General features: G+C 40.0%; 1 protein-coding gene across 1 annotated transcript in view; it reads left to right on the top strand.

Moving 5' to 3' along the window:
- Positions 1-19520, top strand: part of ENPEP (glutamyl aminopeptidase) — a 74598-nt gene that overhangs the window by 5844 nt on the left and 49234 nt on the right. Inside the window, exons 2-4 of the mRNA XM_001502871.6 lie at positions 6694-6835; positions 9047-9178; positions 19242-19362. Coding sequence (XP_001502921.3) covers positions 6694-6835; positions 9047-9178; positions 19242-19362 — 395 coding nt within the window. The remainder of the gene's footprint in view (positions 1-6693; positions 6836-9046; positions 9179-19241; positions 19363-19520) is intronic.

The raw sequence follows: 19520 nt of genomic DNA, 5'->3' as shown, positions 1-19520 counted from the left end.
TCCCGCATTGCTGGGGTTGAAGCTGAATTTAGATATAATGGTGGGATTTCAACAGGCAGAGGCAAGCAAGAAGGTAAAAGCTGGCAAAAAGGAGAGGTGCTAAGTCAGAAGAGCAGAGTGGGGAGAAGAAATTAATTTGCAGGAGAAGCTTCTGTGGGAGGCTAGCTCATTCTCAGAGATGACTCTGAGAAACTTATAGGAAAGAAAAGGAAGGAAAGCTAATGAGAGCCATTATGAAGGAAAAATTAACCTGCGACTATTTAGATGTGGATGGTGAAGGAAAGAGCTAAATCCGTACGTAGGTATATGGGAGATATTGCCATGACCCAGGGAAGAGAAGATGAGGATCAGGTAAGACAGTGATTTCAGGATAGACGGACGAGGACGCAATGGAGAACATCGTTTAGAGGTAAGGTAGTCAGGGTTTGCAGATTGATTGACTATGGGGAAGGGTTGAATAAAAGTTGTAGGTCTGGGATGCCCCAGCTATCTATTCTGATAACCCACGCTTGTGACTGATGCGAATAGAAGAGAAGAATCAGCGTTAGAAGGGAAGGTCACGAGTTCGGTGTTAGATGTGTTGAATGCCGGTGAGACATCCAGGAAGAGATGTCTTGTACGCATTTGGAAAATAAGTCTGAAGCACACGTTTAGGGCTTCTGATCAAGATTTAGGAGTTAAGCGAAACAGGGCAGAAAAGAAGTGAGTGAGATGGTCTTAGTAAGTGTGTGTGTGTGTGTGTGTGTTATATTCTCACTTGCATGGCTGTGTAAACTAATTTGTAGTTTCAATCTTGAAATTCTACTTGTACGTCAGGTTATTCATTATATTTGTAGATTGATATGTTGAGCTATCAGTGTACCCATTATCAATAAAGAACAGATTTTCTTTTTCAGTCTTGTTTACTTGCTGCAGGAGGCTTAGTAATTTCCTTTACTTTGGAAGCAAGGAAACAAAAAGAAATTTTCTTGACCCCGAATGTCTTCTCCATAGAAAAAAAGAACTTGTAAAATGAAGTTAAATCATTAACTGGTTCATTCAAATCAACATAAAGACGTGTCAGAGTCTGAATAATCTAGACGGGTTGTCTTGCACTCGTCAGTTCCCCTGCCTAATTCTGGAACTCCTAGTCTGTGCACACACTTAGCAATCATGGCAGCCTCACCTGCGTCAGAAGCCCTTTTGACGCAAAAAGCTCAAAGACTTTTTGGAAGGTTTTCATTCAGACCTTGCTGTTTATTTTGCTGGCTTAAGTTATTAAATTGCTGAACATAGCCTGAGAGTCTTCAGTGGAAGCAGTGTACCAGATGATTTATGAGATAATCAAGTAGTTTTGTTTTGTTTTTTAAATTGCCTCCAGTGAACTGGGCTGTGACTTGCGTCATCATTCCCCTCGCTCCAGCTTTAGCCAAAGTCACCTTGATCTGATAAGCTCAGAGAAGTCAGAGGGATTTCTTCCCTTTTGCAAATTAATAAGCTACATAGAATTATATTTTTAATTGGCTGGCTCTGGTAAGTGACTCATTAATGTGGCATCGAGAGGCCCCTGTGGAGAAGCGGTTTACCTCAGCACGTTTGCATGGCGTTAGAATTATTCAGAACCTACCCAGGAGTCGCCCGTGAACACATTATGCTACGAGACAGGCGTTTTCTGTTAATTTGCAGCACAGTTCATCTGATTTTAAAAAGAGGGGCCGGCCCTGTGCCTGAGTGGTTATGTTCGCACTCCGCTTCAGCAGCCCAGGGTTTCCCCAGTTCAGATCCCGGCCGCAGACATGGGTCAGGCCACGCTAAGGTGGCGTCCCACATGCCACAACAAGAAGGACCCACAACTAAAATATACAACTATGTACTGGAGGGATTTGGGGAGAAAAAGCAGAAAAAAATAAAAGATTGGCAACAGTTGTTAGCTCAGGAGCCAATCTTCAAAAAAAAGTTTTCATCACTGACTAAAACCTCCCCAAAGAAGCTGTGATCTAAAATGGTTTTGTGTTGCTGTCTCATATACCCTGCTTTCAAATTTGTATGTTTAGAAAACTTTAGTAACTTCAGATAGAATTTAGCACATGTAAATAGGGGTCTCTGAGTTATTCAGGAATTCATGAGAAAAATAATGTTACCATTCAAAAAAATGGTTATATTGCCAATAGTATTTATACACAAAGTAATTTTGTGCCAGTACAGATATTCCTGCCTAATGAATGAATTTGAGGTCTGTAGGTAGTGAAAAGCGCTCTATCAGAAAAAAAAAAGGAATGAGGTGTCTCCTAATGCCATTATGTAAGTTTCAAGGGAGTTTCAAATGCGTTGCTACATGAGATGGCCCCTTTCTCACTCCCCCAGATGTCCTTTGGTGACCAGGTTTTATGGAGGGGGACACTAACAGTCAGTGGGTTTTGTGATTTATCGAAGATCACACTTAAGGGGTTGAAGTAGGTTTAGAATCTTGGAATTTTCACTCTTAGAAGAGGATTTTCCTCATGAAATCATGTTGACTCTGCACTTCGAAAAAAAGAAAACTGCGCATTTTGCAGCCCTTCTGGTTGATGAATGCCACTTTCCCTACACCCATGTAAGTCCGGATCTCTGTCACTGAGGTGGAGTTGCCGTGATTGACATCTGCTGGGAGGACGCTGGGATGGACTGCCCAGAGCCAGCTCCAGCCCCGTTCTGTTCCATTTCCAAAGGCAAGCTCAGAGAGGCTCAGATTCAGGAAGGCAGTTTTTGCCTACAGTCAAGCACAACGTCTCTTAAAGACAGAAGGTGAGGAAAGGATGGGAAATGATTCTCTGCTGGGTGCTCAGGACTACGTATTCTAGCATAGAGCAGAGCCTGAGACAGAGTGCTTGGGAACCTACTGCTGGCTACTGCCTAAGAGGGTGGGATTCCACTCCCTCCTCACCCTCTCCTCCCACACCCAAAGGCACTCGCGCGCACACGCGCACACACACACACACAAACTCATCCTCCCAAATTAGTTGGCTGGCTTATTTTGGAGGTGTGACTAAGCTGATAACATTCTTGCAGGGAGTGGTTTTTCCTTTTTCTCTGCCTCTGGAAGAAATGAAAAACCAGAAGAATTCAGAAGAAAAAGGCAGCTGACTAAACATAGGTTGGAGCTTGGTGGAGCTTAATATAAAACCTTAGTCCCCTGGGAAAGTGTACAGGTTTCTCTATATTCTGACGTGTTTGCAATTCACTATGATCTGCATGGTGTTAGAAATTCCACTTGACCTAGTTAAACTGTTATCTTCACAAAAACTAATCAGTAATTACTCTGCTGAAGAATAAATTCTTGGCCGAGGCTTTTTTTGGGTAAATTCTTATTTTGAAATAATTTCCAACTTACAGAAAAGTTACAAGGAATACTACAAATAGTACAAGGAATTTCTAGAAGCACTTTACCAAGATGCACCAGAAATTTACGTTTTGTCCTATTCCCCCGTGTCTCTGCCTCTGTCTCTCTCTGCCTTTAGAGTACATTGAAACACTGCTTCCCTTCACCTCTTAATGTTCAGTATCTATTTCTTAATATAATAGGGACATTCTCTAACATAACCACAGTACACTTACTGAAGATCAGGAAATTTAACATTGATATAATACAATTATCTAATCCACAGCCCATAATCAAATTTCATCAATTAACCCAAAAACTTCCTTTTAAGCTATTTTTACCAAGTTGGTGTCCAGTCAGGATCCATGCATTGCCTTGAGTGTCACACCATTTAGATGCCCTTAAACTCGAAGAGCCCTTAGCCTTTCTTTGCCTTTCACGACCTTGGTGTTTTTGAAGAGTACAGTTATTTTGAGACTGTCCCTCAATTTTAGTTTGTCTGACTTTCCTCGTGATTGAAAAATGCAAGTTAAGCATGTTCGTCAGGACTTTCACAGCAGTGATGCTGTGTCCCTCTCAGGAAATCACACCAAGAGGCATGTCATGTTGGTTTGTACCATTATTAGTGACACTATCTTCGATAGTTGCCTGATGTGGTCTCCAACAGGTTTCTCCAGTGATAAAGTGACAATTTTCTTTTTGTCAGTAATTTTCGGAGAGGGTCTTTGACACTATGCAAATGTCCCGTTCCTCATCAGAATTTCACCCACTGGTTTTGGCATCCACGGATGACTTTCTAAATCCATCATTTCTCCCCAAATTATTGGTGGACAATCTATTGTAAAAAAGAGCTTTCCCTCTCCTATTTACTTATTCATAGTATTTTATCAGAGTTGGGATTCATGGATTCTTTTTTTATTCATTGGATTGTAGCCCCATTGTATATTTTAACGCTTCAATTCCCCCAGATGTGGCCAGTGTAGTCCTCTCATGTGGGCTCCTGGTCCTTTTGACTTGTTCTCATGATTCTTTGAGAACTTCCTTCTGTTTTGGCACAGCAAGATGTTGGAGGATCCTCTTGGACTTTTCCTGACTCAGCTCTGGAACCAGCCATTTCTCTGAGGAGTCCCGGTCCCTTTTAGTGGAGAGTGGTATTCAGGAATCATCATCTGGAGACCAGTTGTGCTCATTGGGGCAAGCTTGGCATTGTGTATAGTCCTGCTCGGCAGACAGAACTAGGAAATAGAAATCTCTGTGTGTATTTTTATGTCCATCTACCTACATGTATAAGAAAAATCATTGAATTTATACTGAACGCGCAATTACAGTTCAGTACCAAGGGTATATTCTAGTCTTCTGCCTTTACAAAGTTATAACTCTTTTCCCTAACAGTGAAAACCTGTCTTCCATTATCCCCATATTTTTTTTCATTTGCTCAAGCCTAGAATACAGAGAAAGTTGTTTCTAAATTGTCAATCCATACTACTGCAACAATACAAACCTACTTACTAGAGCTCAATATTTATTTACAGTTATTTTTGGTAAAATTTATACACCTTTATAAATTTATATACAGTTATATTTGGTAAAATTTATATACCTTTAAAATTTTGGTAAAATTTATATATAAATTTATATAGATATTCAGAAGAATTTCTTCTGAATTCTTCTAACTGTGCATTAGATTAAATGCACAAATCTGATGGGCACAATTCAGTGACTTTTGACAAATGCACACATCTTAGTTACCAACACCCCTATCAAGATACAGATTTTTTTCAATCACCCGAGAAAGTTCCCTCCTTCAGTCAACATTGCCCCCAAAGACAACCGCTTTTATGATTTTATTTTTTTCATAGATTAGTTTTCTTGGCTGAGTTTTTGACAAGTAACTTTTATATCTAGAGGGTTTTTTAAAAGAAATCTTAAAATATTTTAATTTCTCGTAGATGTGTGTTGACCTAGGGCATATTAGTTTTTAGATGGATTGATGCATGTCGTAATCCTTGAACCAAAACGAAATGCAGACTGTTATTTTGGCCTCTGCCGACCTCGCCGAACTCCTCTTTCCCCCCAGCCCCTCCGCTTCACTGTACTTCAGCCACAGTGGACACCTGTCAGGTCCTTGCTGTTCCCTCCGCTGGAACACATTTTCCTTACTGTTTCCTTACTCTGTCTGGCTTTTTCTCCTCATTCAGATCACAGCAAAGCACCCCCTACTCCAGAGCATCGCCAGCTCTCTCCCGCACCTGCTCGCCACTTTCCCTTCGGCATTCTCCATCACTTCCCCTGTTCTCTTCTCTGTAGAATTCTCACCACCTTCCGTATTTATTCGTTTATTTCCTCATCGTTATTCCCTCAGCACCTGGACTAATGCCTGGCAAATGTGTGTGTGTGTGTGTGTGTTTCTACCTGTGTGTGTGTGGAAGTAAGGCACTCAGTAAATATTTGTGGGGTGAGTGAGCCATCTAATAATGTGGCCTGGAGTTCCTCACGGTCTGCTTTCCTCAGTCCCCGGGAACTGTGAAGGATGAAGTACTGTCCTCACACAAGTTATTAATGAATCCCCATCGGCGCTTCTTTACTCTTCCTTTCCTTTCTTCTTTTTCCTTTGCTTAATCTTCTAAATGTACAATAATATTATCTTACTGTGAAATGACTATAGGTAAAAAGTATATATTCATTGGTTTTTTGAACAATTATTCAGAAAAAATATTTCCACTTTGACATGATGGAAACATGAAAGATTAACATGTTAGCTTACACAAGCACATTCCTAGTTAGAGGCATAAAAGAGTGCTACTTTAAACCTGGCCAGAGCTTGCTTCCCTTGGGAGATTACACAGCACTGCCTTTGCATGGAAATGCAGCTGGGGGTTTTGTCCCTGATGTAATATAATAGGAAAGAATGTGCCATTGGGGACAGGAGCTGGGGACTCTGGAATGTGCTCCTCTACTCTGGGACAGAACACAGCTGCTCACACTCCCAAGGACAGCTGGAAACAAGCCCTCGAGTTTGGCTTTGTGTCTATCCACTTGTTGCTCGAAGGCTTTGGGGTGGAAAGAATGCTAGCTCATCACTGGATTTATTTTTGCTCTTCTACAGGTCACGCATTTTTAGTCATGGCACCAAAATACCTGAATATTTGAAGCAGTCTCCGGATTTTCGTTTATTTATTAACCTAAAAATTCTGAGAAAGACTTTGACAATGATTTGATAGTTTTCTAGGTGGAAACTCATTTAAGAAATGCAATGCTTATAATCACATGGCTGATTTTTTTCTATGAGAATAAAAACATCAGGGCTGTCAGAAGAGGTGACATATGTTTTGTTTGTTTGTGTGTTTGTTTCTAAGGAGCATAGCAGCCGCTGATCATGAACCAACAGACGCCAGGAAATCCTTCCCTTGTTTCGATGAGCCCAACAAAAAGGCAACTTATACAATATCTATCATCCATCCCAAAGAATATGAGGCACTTTCAAATATGCCAGTGGAGGTGAGTATTTTTAAAAATTTTTTGTTCATGCAGATAGCCTGTTACAGTATCAGCTAAATTACCTGATTTGCTATGAGAGAACCCACTGAATTCTAAAATTGAATGTGCTCTAATAGCTTATTTAGAGGCTTGAAAATATACTTTGGCAATCTCTTGTATTTGAGTCCTAGAAGTCTTTACCCCAAGATATCACAGTCCAGTCAAAAAGCCCCGTTGGGTTTTCTCAGCAAGAGGAAACAGCTGGGCTCCACTTGACTGAAAGAATGCCCTCATCAGGACAAATTAATGGCCAACTAATGGAATTACAGAGTTAAAAATATTCAAGGGCCTAGTCACTGATCTTAGTTTTCAGCTGAATATAAACCGAGTTTTTAAGATAGAGCTACTGCAAAAGATCATCACTTCAATAGTGGAGTGTAGAAGCCAGCTCCAGGAACAGCATGCCCATAGATTTTCTGGTGAACGAGAAGTGCTCATTAAATGTTAAGAAAAATAGGCTAGGGGCCAGCCCTGTGGCCTAGTGGTTAAGTTTGGTGCACTCCACTTCAGCAGCCCAGGTTTGGTTCCTGGGCACGGACCTAGACCACTTGTCAGTGGCCATGCTGTGGCAGCAACCTACGTACAAAATAGAGGAAGACTGGCACAGGCATTAGCTCAAGGCAAATCTTCCTCAAGCAAAAAAAATAAAGAGTAGAATAAGTTCCGTCTGTATAATTATTAACATAAGACTCTTTCCTCTGTTATAGCTCCTCATCCCTGTAATGGGTAATGTAGTTAGCTAAAGCGTCATTATGTCAAACTTGAGGCTTAATGTACCTTATCCCTTTGACATGTTAAAGGGTCTGGCTCATCCTTAGACATAATTGTCACCTACCCAGTACAGGAGGACTCCCTGCCAAAATTATATCTCCCATCTTTCTGATTCACTATCTGAAGGATCATCATTGAAATCATGCCTTTTAATTATAAATATTCCTTGAAAAAGCAAGAACAAAATAAAATGAACAAAAGCTTAACAGGGTTAAAAAGTAAACTGTCATCAGCCATCCATGCCTCGGTGTAAATTAGTTTATCCACGCTTTCTTCTGGTGTCAGGCACCTGAGCAATTGAGTTTTGACTGGAGAAGAAAGGGGAAAGGATAAACTTAAGGTATGACGCAGCAATCCAGAAGACTGGATCAGGGTAAAATGCCCTCAGAACGTCCTGGCATGGAAGGGCAAGGTGAAGGTGGGAGGAGAAAGAATGCAGACTCTACTAACTTCTGCTTGAGGCCTCCCCAGCTGACCTTGTCATTTTGCAGAGTATGCTTCTTTACCTTCTACCAGATCCAGGTAACAGTCTTGGAAGAAGGAGAATATTCTGGGTCATTAGGAGATCAAAATGAGTACTGGTAGGTTTTTATGGGGCTCCAACACTTCCACACGAGCACATGCACACACCTGCTTGCCTCGTCAACGATGTGTCCCTTCTAGTCCAGCCTCCCACTGGATCCCTTTTGAAAGCTTCCCACTGTGCTGTGACATACTGTGTGGTGGCAGGGCATGTGGACGTGTCTAAACACCAGGTAACAGGAGTTGGGCAAGTATTCATGGATGAAGTATTAGGACTGGTGATTGGCAGTGAGGAGGGCAACACTGGCATGACAGCAAACCAGATAGACAGGGTCAGTAGTTGCATCAACTAATGAAATCCTTCTCTCTCTCCATAGTAACCAAGACAGTGACCTTCCATGTAGACAACCAGAGATGGAAGAGAACCCAGCCTCCTGCTGTGCCTGGGAGAGCTATTGCCCTCCCGCACATAGTCGAGTCAGCAAATACCTGCTTAGTTCTTCCTTTGTGCGAGGCACTGAGCACTAGCCTACCCTTCATTCAGAGGGCACAGTACCCCCTCACATATTATGGTCAGGATCTTGTGTTTAATGTAGAAAGATAAGTAAACTCCTGTCCTGTTTATATCACAGTCAGAATCGTATTTCTCCCTGAGAAACCTCATGTAGTATGTAGTTCAGTCTCTCTTTCATAGTACGAAAAATAAAATGAATTTTCCTTTAGTCTTTTCAACATCACCATTTAGAGACAAAAAGAAATTTACCCCTATGCTTTGACAAAGGACTTCTGACTAGAAAGCTAGGTTTGGAGCAACCATTTGTTTGTCTTGTACGTGATCGTTCTTTTGAAAAATAAAAGGTTGTCTTTTGTTTTTCATAGAAACAAGAGTCGCTGGATAATGAATGGACTCGAACAACTTTCCAGAAGTCTGTCCCCATGAGCACATACCTGGTGTGCTTTGCTGTGCACCAGTTTGCATCCGTACAGAGAACGTCGAATCGGGGAATACCTGTGAGTCCCACTATGTTTTTAAAATTTACCAGTTGTGCTTACTTTTCTACTTTTTTTGAATCGTTCCCCCCCCCACACACACACAACAGACTAGAAAAGCCCATTAGTCAACAGAGTCTGTGCGCTTGGTGATGCACTGAACAACATAGAAAAATAGTATGGTAATCGGAAGGGACACAGGTGAAAAATCAACACCCGTGACAGACATAGCAATGCATAGTCTTGAATTATTTTAAGGGGAAAATTCACTATAAATCAAAAGCTAACTGCTAAGTGTATCAGCACAAATATATTAAAATATGTGAGCATGCTCAATTTAGTAAAATAAGGTTGAGTGTTTGTGTTTGTGTGGGGTCCCAGGTAGAGACCAGGGGGAGGAGGAAACCAGAGCTAGATAAGTATGCTTTGAGTAACTGAGCACTGGGAAGTTTGTGGTGCCATTCTTACATGTAATTCAAAATAGGACAATAGCAAAGTGTCCGAAAGCATTTTTTAAAAGTGTAAGGGAAAATAAATAAGCTTATTTTTTTAATCAAGATGACTAACTCAATAATTTTCTGTTGAAAAACCAAATACTTTAATTATTTTTTTTCTCATTTTGGAGGCCCCTATTTTGCTTATGCCTCAAACACGTGCTTAAACTATTAGTTAGTCCACCTCTGTGCTACGTATTATATATATAAAACCTCATAATCTTTGCAATATAATTTTATCAGGAAGAAACCATCACTCCCACTTTACAGATGAGAGAGTTGAAACTTCATGAGTTTAAGTAATTTGCTCAAGATCACCTAGCTGGCAAGTGGTAGAGATTGAAATTCCAAATTCTTTCCAAATACTTACCATGCTAAGCCTTCTGAAATGTGATACTCTGAAAATATCTTTACGTCTTCACCAATCACTGGAGAGAAGGGATAGATCCCTCTATTTCCTGTGAAACCAGCTCTGGGGAGAACCTACCTTAATGATGGCATAGTGAGGTTGGTACTGGGATAGCCTAATCTTCAGTTTCCAACACACTGTCTATACCGTACCCAAACTATAGCAGATGGAGGGCTGTCCAAAGACCTTTGCAAAGGGGCTATGTGTCATGAGGACTCATCCAGCTTTTGTCTTTCCCTTGCCACATATGTTGCTTTGATGTGACCTTCAGTTGTGGCAAAGGGCACTACTAGTGGCTGCCAGGTAATATGAGGTGTGACAAAGAAATGCCACTGAAAAGAGAAAGTTGTTTTTTCTCTATTGTGCAGAGTGTTGTCAAAGGCATTCCTCTTGCTTCATATAGACGTGAGATCTTTAGCCCAGCTTGTTTTCTCTTCCAGTCTCATGGCAAACATGGAATCTTGTCTGAAGGTGATTTCCTCATCACCCACACTTCAGTTGCATGGATATATTTCATCATGTGCAGGTGTTTTCTGCACCGATTTTTTAAATTAATGATTATGTTCTCAACAACTTTTTCTATTTTGAGTAGAAGCACCAAAACAAAGCTGAAAACCTAACAATTCTCTAGTGATGATGTAATTTCATCAATAAAGACAGTGTAACCAACCATCAGCAGAGGACAGTGTACTTGGAGTTATTTCCTTTAGTGACAGTGAGTGAATTTCCAGTATGGCTCCATCACCCGGTCCTCTGAGCAAGGACACTGAGTTGTAAGGTAGCTCTCCTGGCTGAGTGAGTCGTGAGAGCCCGTACCAGTTAGCTGGGCTCTAATGATGGATTTTATACAAAGGATTTGGAATGACATAATGGAAAATACAGTTTGGCAAAAGATCCCCAAATGTCCTTTAAGTGATCAATGTTTCTTAAATGGTTCTTCTACCCAAACTGAGTATATAACATTTTGTCTTAAATCAGCAGAGTTTTCATCATTTGGGTGGGAAATAAAGATACTATTGTCATAATTTATTACTGTCTGATCATCTGTTTGATGAGAGAGGAACAGAAAGCCAGACTCTCTTTGGACACTTCCCAGAGACTCAGGTCAGAAGAATTCAATGAAAGTGAGACTGAACTAAATAGTGCCCCTCCCACACCCCGTCTACAGAAGACCAGTAACCAGAGCTGTCCCTCCTGCAGAACCAGTGGGCTGTTTCCTGCAAAGGTTGAACTGAACCTTACGCGAGAACTTTAAGGCATCCAATGTGAATGTCAATTCACCGTAAGTTCCACCTCTTTGGCATTTGGGAGCTTCCTGCCTGGCTCCCTACCCACTCGCTCTAAATTGAAGTCTAACTGTTGACACTCAAGCAAAATGCCCCCAGTAAGATTTCACACTCCAGAGAGAATTATAGGAACACCACCCTATTTAAATCTACTGAAATGTAACATCAGAGGAAACCCACACCAGCCTCACATCCTACATTCTTAGAGTTGAGCAGACAACCTAAGCCAAATAGGCATATGAGGAAAACAAGCAACATAAAAGAGAACATCCAAGACGAATAACCAGAAAAACACAGTGGGGGGAACAGTGAAAAGTCAGGAAACAACAGATAATTCCAAATAAAAATCCATAAAAAATTAAACATTCACACACCTACACATAACCTTTATTGCACTCGGAGAATAAAGAAGACGTGATCACCATAAAATAAAAACAGAAAGCTATGAGAAAACAATCAGAAGTTGTAGTTGGAATTTTAAAGCATAGCTTCCAAAGCCCGACCCGGCTCTGACCCTCAGGAACCTGTTCCTAATTCTTCCAAAACCAGAGCCTAGTAAGCCTGTAGCTCCAGCTCCTGCCCACTGCTTTGTGTTTTTTATCAGCTCCATGGAGATGCTTATATAGTTTAAAGTCCTCATACGTCTTGTGGGTTTTGCATTTTTATGTTGCATCGTCATTTCTGTATTTTAGGAGCAGTGGGGTACATCAAACCATCAATTTACTGCACCGTCTTGATCCAAAGTCCCTGTATTATTTTTTCAGTTAAAAAAAAATGGAGCTAGGTAGTTGTTGTGTAATACATCATTTTTCGTAGAAATTCATGAATCAAAAAACCATTCCTATACGTTCTGCTTCTAATAGTATTATTCTGGTACATTAATCATCTGTTATTCATAATCAGATTATACTGCACAATCCAAGAACCTATAATAACCTGATCAAACTTTCTTGGGTATGTTCACCCTTCTGGCAAGAGTTTCTTTATATCAATAAACACAGAATCAAGGCCTGTGTGCTTCTTAATTGTATACGTGGCGAGAACATAGCAGCTGTTAGTAGTTGAACTGCTCATTATGTTAAAAAGTCCTTATTGCTCATGAGAAAAAATTAGACTGGAGGGCCCAATCTTAAAAAATTCTTAAGAAAAAAAGTAACTGAGTTTGGAAGGTAGCTCAGAAGACTTTTAATTCTGCATATTTCCTTTTTTGAATATAAGTTGCATTGCAATTTGATTCAGTCCTGAAAAAGACAGAGTAACTTGGAGAGTTACCTGGAGTAATTTAGGAACAATTGAGGCCATCCATTGATGGAAGGATTTTTTACAACTCTGTTGGCAGGAAATCTACTCTTGAGATCTTTTTCAGGTTTAGTTGATTGGTTAAAGGTTTTAAAGTAAATGAAATCACTGAATTCTAGCCTAAAAAAAAAAAAAAAGTCCCTGAACTGTACGAAGTGTAGAGAGATTATATGACTTTCTAGTCATGTGAATTAACTTTCAAGCTATCAATAAAATGTACTTTTATTGCTCTTTCAAGAGTCATATCATGGGAAACAATATCCCCAATAAGCATGTTATTAACCTGATAATTCAGCTCAAAGTCCCTGCATTGGAATATCCTGCAGTCCATTTTCAAATCCAGAACAATGTGGATTATAAACATATTTTTAAGTTTTGAAAATTATAGGTTTAATACATATACATTATAGAAAATTTGGAAGAGAAAAAGCAAGTAGGAAAAGGAAAATTCCCCTATTTTACCATATATAAAACTGTTTTGCGTTATTAGGTTTGCGACGCCATCTGAGGTACATTTGACCTATGTCCTCAGTAACTTTGGCAGAATTTCCAGTTTTCAATAGTCTTCTAGGCACCACATTCAGGACAAGTTAAATGGCAAGAGTGATCCTGTTCCTGAGAGTGAGTGCTAATGAGGCCTTGAATTTCTTTGGAGCGTTTGACCTGTCTTTTATAAAGAAGGATGTGCAAAAAGGAGCAGTTAGCTTACTGGAGATTAGTTAGGTCTTGGCTTTCGTGATTAGAGGAGGAGTTGGGAAGAAGTGCTCACTAAGAGGATGCTGGTGGAAAGTGTCAGCCACTTACTTAGTCACTCCATTTAATTATACCATAACCATGCGAATTCTAAAAACTCAGTAAAAGAAGTTTCATTGTGCCTTCTTCCAAAACAGTCTTAAAAGATGCTTCCTGAATAGTTGCACCTAGAATTGTACCTGTGAATGAACCCTCCCTACTTGCCTCGTCTTCTTACTTGTTTCCATTAGTCCACTGGGAAGGTTGGTTGAGGGCAGGAAATACGTATGGCATGGGGGTTTTTTTTGATACTTAATTTTTTTAGAGCAGTTTTAGGTTTTACACCATGGATTTTAATTTATGCATTCCCCTACATGGAAATAGTCTTATTTTAAAAAATTTCCGTTGTTTTAATACTCAGAAATATTTTTAAACTTCTTGTTTCGAAATAATTTTAGATTTAGAGAAGAGTTGCAAAGATTCAACAGAGCGTCCGCATGTAACGTTCACCCAGCTTCCCCCACTGTTAACGTCTTAAATAACCATTTATCTTACATTTGTCAAAACTAAGAAATTAATGTTTGTACAAAACTATTAACTAGACTACAGCCTTTATTTGGATTTCACAGTTTTCCCACTAATGTGCTTTTTCTGTTCCAAGATCCAATGTGGTAACATTGCATTTAGTCACAGTGTCTCCTTAATCTCGTCCAACCTGTGACATTTTCTTTCTTTCCATGTTTTTAATGATCTTGACACTTTTGAAGAGTACTGGTCAGATATTTTGTAGAATGTCCCTCAGTTTGGGTTTGTCTGATGTTTTCTCTTGATCAGACTGGGGTTTTGGGTTTGGGGGAAAAATACCATGGAGGTGAGGTACCTTACAAACTTCATATTTATATTTACTTATAAAGTTAAGTTATACAGCTTACATATAAATTTTATATTTAACCCTTAATAGAGTCTTGAATAATAAAGGCATATGTGACTTTTGTAGAAGAAAAGAAAGAGAAAGAAGAAGAACATGCATGCTTGTCTCCCTCCCGACTCCATGCCATTTCAATATGGTGTGGGGACCTGAAACAGGCCACCCCAAGATATGTCTCTTTTCAGGATTATTTGAGGCTGATTGCTTCTGATAAACTGGGACAGGGGAGGAGGCTCTGAGGGGTGGAACTTGCTTGCCCTTTGTTAGGAGACATTTACATTGTAAAGGAAATCTCCATCTGTAAAGGTGCCTCCCTCTCTGTACCAGGCAGAAGAAAGGAGATGACCTTCTCTCTAGAAACTCTTAATCAATGCCAAAGGCAAGGACTTAAACCTGCATTTTATTGTGCTTGTCTGGTAACCTCCTGAAACTGACTTCCCACCCCCTCCCAACGGTGGCATTTCTTTAAGGATTAAGCATCTGTCCTTAGGCTAGGAACTGATTGCTGCGCTCACCTGTGACCGCCCAGCTCAAGACAATAGACTTGCCTCCTGCTACGCCCTCTGAAATAGCAGACCCACTATCTGCTGTGTCCATCAAGCGCTGTGCCGACAGGGCAATCTTGTGACTATTGTGGGAGGGGCATTTCAATCATATGTGAAATATCCTGTTTAGGCATATATAACCACTCTGTGCACCCCACTTCTTTGGTGCCCTTTCTTCCTTCAGGAAGAAAGGCCCCAGGCCATGGTTCCTCATAAATCTTTGTTTAATTTTCTCTTGCAATTCTGCCTCATGTGAATTTAATTTGTCCTCCGGCCAGACGAACCCACATTTAGGTAGAGGAAAAGTCTTCCTCCCTACAATGGCTAGTCAAATGCTTAAAAAAAAAAAAATCATCTCAGTAAAGCAGGCATGTAAACTAGAAAGCCAGTTATGATTAAAAAGTGATAACAGTTCAGGGGTAATTTACTGAACTTTGTCATGGACAGAAGTGCTGAGGCTCAGCAGATAATGGAGGCGCATTAGCACCTCTACCAGAGCCCACAGAAAGGAGAGAGGGACGCAGATGGAGCCCAAGCTGAAGGTGTGGTCAGAGAGCAGGAAGGGCCTGGCAGAGGGCCAGGGAAGGTGCCAGCGGAGGGGGGATGCTTTTTTAAATCACCAAATCCAGACATCACAGGTGTTCTGCTGTTAAATGGATGCAGCATAAACTATCTGAAAGCCTCAAATAACAGACAACGTTGGTATGTTGGAAGAGTCTTTAGAGTAAAAGTATATTTGTGATGTATGGCAGATAGGGCACACCCGCAGATATGCTTTGGCTAATTACGTTGCAAGATTAATGGCTGTATCTATGTAGTCTGTGATTGCTTAGCTCACTTGATCAAAGTAATGGTCATAAAATATGATCTATGACCCTTCAAAATAAGAGTCATACATCACAGGTAACGTGCAGACTGGCCAGACAGTAAAGACAGAACATACTTCTGTGGGGTTGAGTCTCTCAGAAACAAAAGAGGAAGGGATTACTTTTATTTTGATTGAATTTACACTAACATCAATCCTAGTTAAGGGCACTGCATTCCTGTTGTTGACAACACCAGAAATACAGAGAATAAGAAAAGCAAGATTATGTTGCCTCAGAAGCATTCTGCTTAAAGGGAGTCAGCCTGCTGGCGTGGGAAATGAGAAGACACTGGCAGAACACGCACACAAAGCCTTTCTCCTCCACATTGCTCCACGTCCAGCTGCCGCACTACCTCTTCTTCCTCTTTCTCAGCCCTCTTCGCACAGCACTCTTTGCAGACATTATGTGCAGCACAAAAGTAGAGTGTGTAGACAGCAGTGGAGCAGGTCGAGAGGAAGTGCCCTTCTTGAGGGTTTTAGTGGCAGAGAATAGATGTGGTCGAAATTCTGAGGGAGGTTTGACACACTAATTAGTTTGTGAGAATCTCAGTTTACAACATGGCAGTCCTGCACAAACGTGATTTTTTTACTTCAGATGGGACAGTTTCCTTTGCTCTGTTCAGTGGCCACCAACTGGATCCTTAGTTTCACTTAACTTCTTGGAAAATGCATGTTGGTGTTCACAAAGAGGACAGGAGGGCAGTGGGCAAATGTCTCACCACTTCTGGCAAGTAACAAAAATAAAAACCAAAAACCTCAAAGAAGGTGGGGATGATAATTGAGTGAGTTCTGTTGCCTTTGGAGATGAAGATGAACACAATTTCACTTATGCAAATGAAGCAAGAACGTCATTTAGCAGTGGCTTTGAGAACAGCGAGCGAGCACTGGTCCTTCAAGGGATGGTCTTTCAGAACCCATCCTTTAAATTATTGGATCTTTCTATTGTTCCTCACTTCTAAGAAAAGATGGCCCAGGGTGGGTGCTTAAATGAATACCAAAACTAGCAATGCCTTTGGAATAATAAAGGAGGAAAGTAGGCATAATTTCTCTTCCTTTTTTCCTTTATTTTAATGATGAGTCACTGGTTCCGGTTAGGTAGATGAGCTTGAACTTACCAGACGACTATCTTTTGCTTTACTTGAGGGTTTTGAATCAGGTCTTATATTGGGCAAGTATACTTCATTTGAATTCCTCACAATCTTTTTTTTTTTTAAAGACTCCTTTTTCAGAACAGTTTTAGGTTTACAACTAGGTTGAGGGGAAGGTACAAAGATTTCTCATATACCCTCTCGTCTCCCCCACACACAGCCTCGCTCATTATCTCCCAAATAGTATGTTTTTTACCAAGGATGAAACTACATTGACATATCACAATACCCCATGTCCATAGTCACCTCCGGGTTCACACTTGGTGTTGTATATTTTATGGGTTTGGAGAAATGTACAATGATATTTACCCATCGTCATAATATACAGAGTATTTTCACTGCCCTAAAAAAATCCTCTAAGCTCTGCCTTTTCATCTCTTCCCTCCCAACCCCATTCTTGGCAGCCACTGAAATTTTTACTGTCTCCATAGTTTATCCTCTTCCAGAATGTCATATAGTTGTTGGAATCACACAGTATCTAGCCTTTTCAGATTGGCTTCTTTCACTTAGTGACATGCATTTTCGGTTCTTCCGTGTCTTTTCATGGCTTGATAGCTCATTCCTTTTTAGCACTGAATAAGACTCCAAGGTCTGGATGTATCATCATTTATTTATTCCTTCATCTACTGGAGGATATCTTGGTTTGCTTCCAAGTTTTGGCAATTATGAGTAAGCTGCTATAAACATCTCTGTGCAGGTATTTGTATGGACATGTTTTAAACTCCTTTGGGTAAATACCACAGAGCATGATTGTGGATGGTATGGTAAGAATATGTTTCTTTTGTAAGAAACTGCCAAACTGTCTTCCATGGTGGCTGTACCGTTTTTCATTTCCACCAGCAGTGTGAGAGCTCCCATCACTCCACATCCTCACCAGTATTTGGTGTTGTCAGTGTTTTGAATTTTGGCATTCTAGAAGGTGTGTAGTGGTATCTCGTTGTTTTAATTTGCATCTCCTTGATGACATATGATGTGGAGCATTTTCTCATATACTTATTTGCCATCTGTACATCTTCTTTGGTGAGCTGTCTGTTAAGGTCTTTGGCCCATTTTTTAATTTGGTTGTTTGTTTTCTTCTTGTGGAGTTTTAAGATTTCTTTGTATATTTTGCGTAACAGTCCTTTATCAGATGTGTATTTTGCAAATATTTTCTCCCAGTCTGTGGCTTGTCTTCTCATGCTCTTGACATTGCCTTTCACAAAGCAGAAGTTTTTAATGAAGTCCAGCTTACCAACTGTTTCTTTCACGGATTATGCCTTTGGTGTTTTATCTAAGAAGTCACCCTCCTATCCAAGGTCACCTAGGTTTTCTTCTGTGTTATCTTCTAGGAGTTTTACAGTTTCGAGTTTTACATTTAGGCCTGTGATCCATTTTGAGTTAATTTTTTGTGAAGGATGTAAGGTCTGTGTCTCGATTCATATTTTTGCATATGGATGTCCAGTTCTAGCACCATTTGTTGAAGAGACTATCTTTGCTCCATTGTATTGTTTTTGCTCTTTTGTCAAAGATCAGTTGGCTATATTTATGTGGGTCTATTTCTGGGCTCTCTATTGTGCTGTGTTGATCTATTTGCTTGTTCTTTTGCTAATACCACACTGTCTTGATTACCGTAGCTTTGTAGTGAGTCAGGAAGTCAGGCAGTGTCACTCCAGCATTGTTCTTCTCCGTCGACATTATGTTGGTCCTTCTCGTCGTGTGTGCTTAGAATTGGGGAAGGGGAAGTCTCTACTTGGCTTGATTTATAAATTATGTCACAGGGGCACAAAATAATTTCCTAGAGACTTAAAGAATTGATGTAGCTTATCAAGATGCCTCCCTCTAAGGAAAATTTGAATCATTTTATTTTAGACTCTGGGAGCAGAACAGTTAAAATATCAGAAGGGTAACTTGGATAGCACAAGTGGAGAGCATGAATCTAAGGGCTCTTGAGATGAGAAAAATCACATGATTCATTTCCTCAAAGACAGATTGCACAGAGATAGATATAGATAGATGACAGATAGATAGATAGATGGATAGATAGATGAGTAGGTAGGTAGATACATAGATAGATACATAGATATTAAAAAGACAATCTATATTCCAAATAGAAAAAAGTAATAACATTTAAAAAATACATTGGACACTATGCCAACCATTGTGTCTTACATTATTTCTAGTCATTGAAATCACTCAGTGAGTTATGCAGTATTATTTTCCTTTACACATGAGTCTCAGAGATGTGAGGTGATTTGTCCAAGACCACAAAGAGTGGAAATTCAGATTAGACTTACGTGGCTCTGAAGCGCGCCTTCTTTCCATTATGTCATATTTCATAGTTTTTGTGTTTTATCAAAAAAAGAATAATTTTCACTGAATGTTTGTGTTTTGTTTAATAGCTCACTATATATGTCCAGCCAGAGCAAAAGCACACAGCTGAATATGCTGCAAACATAACTAAAACTGTGTTTGATTATTTTGAAGAATACTTTGGTATGAATTATTCTCTTCCTAAATTAGGTAAGAGTCATTTTTTATTTCTTATTTTTCACATTGCCTTTGTTTTCACCTAAGTTAACTCACTTCCTCCATTTTATCATCCTTAGTTGATAGTCACCCCTAAGTCTTTTTGTTATATGCTGACAATACGTGTCCAATACTTAGTAGATGCTGAAAGA

The sequence above is a fragment of the Equus caballus genome, chromosome 2 (genome assembly GCF_041296265.1).
Source record: "Equus caballus isolate H_3958 breed thoroughbred chromosome 2, TB-T2T, whole genome shotgun sequence".
NCBI classification, from domain to species: Eukaryota; Metazoa; Chordata; class Mammalia; order Perissodactyla; family Equidae; genus Equus; species Equus caballus.
Note: the sequence above shows the minus strand (reverse complement) of the source record. Positions and strands in the feature narration are given on the sequence as shown.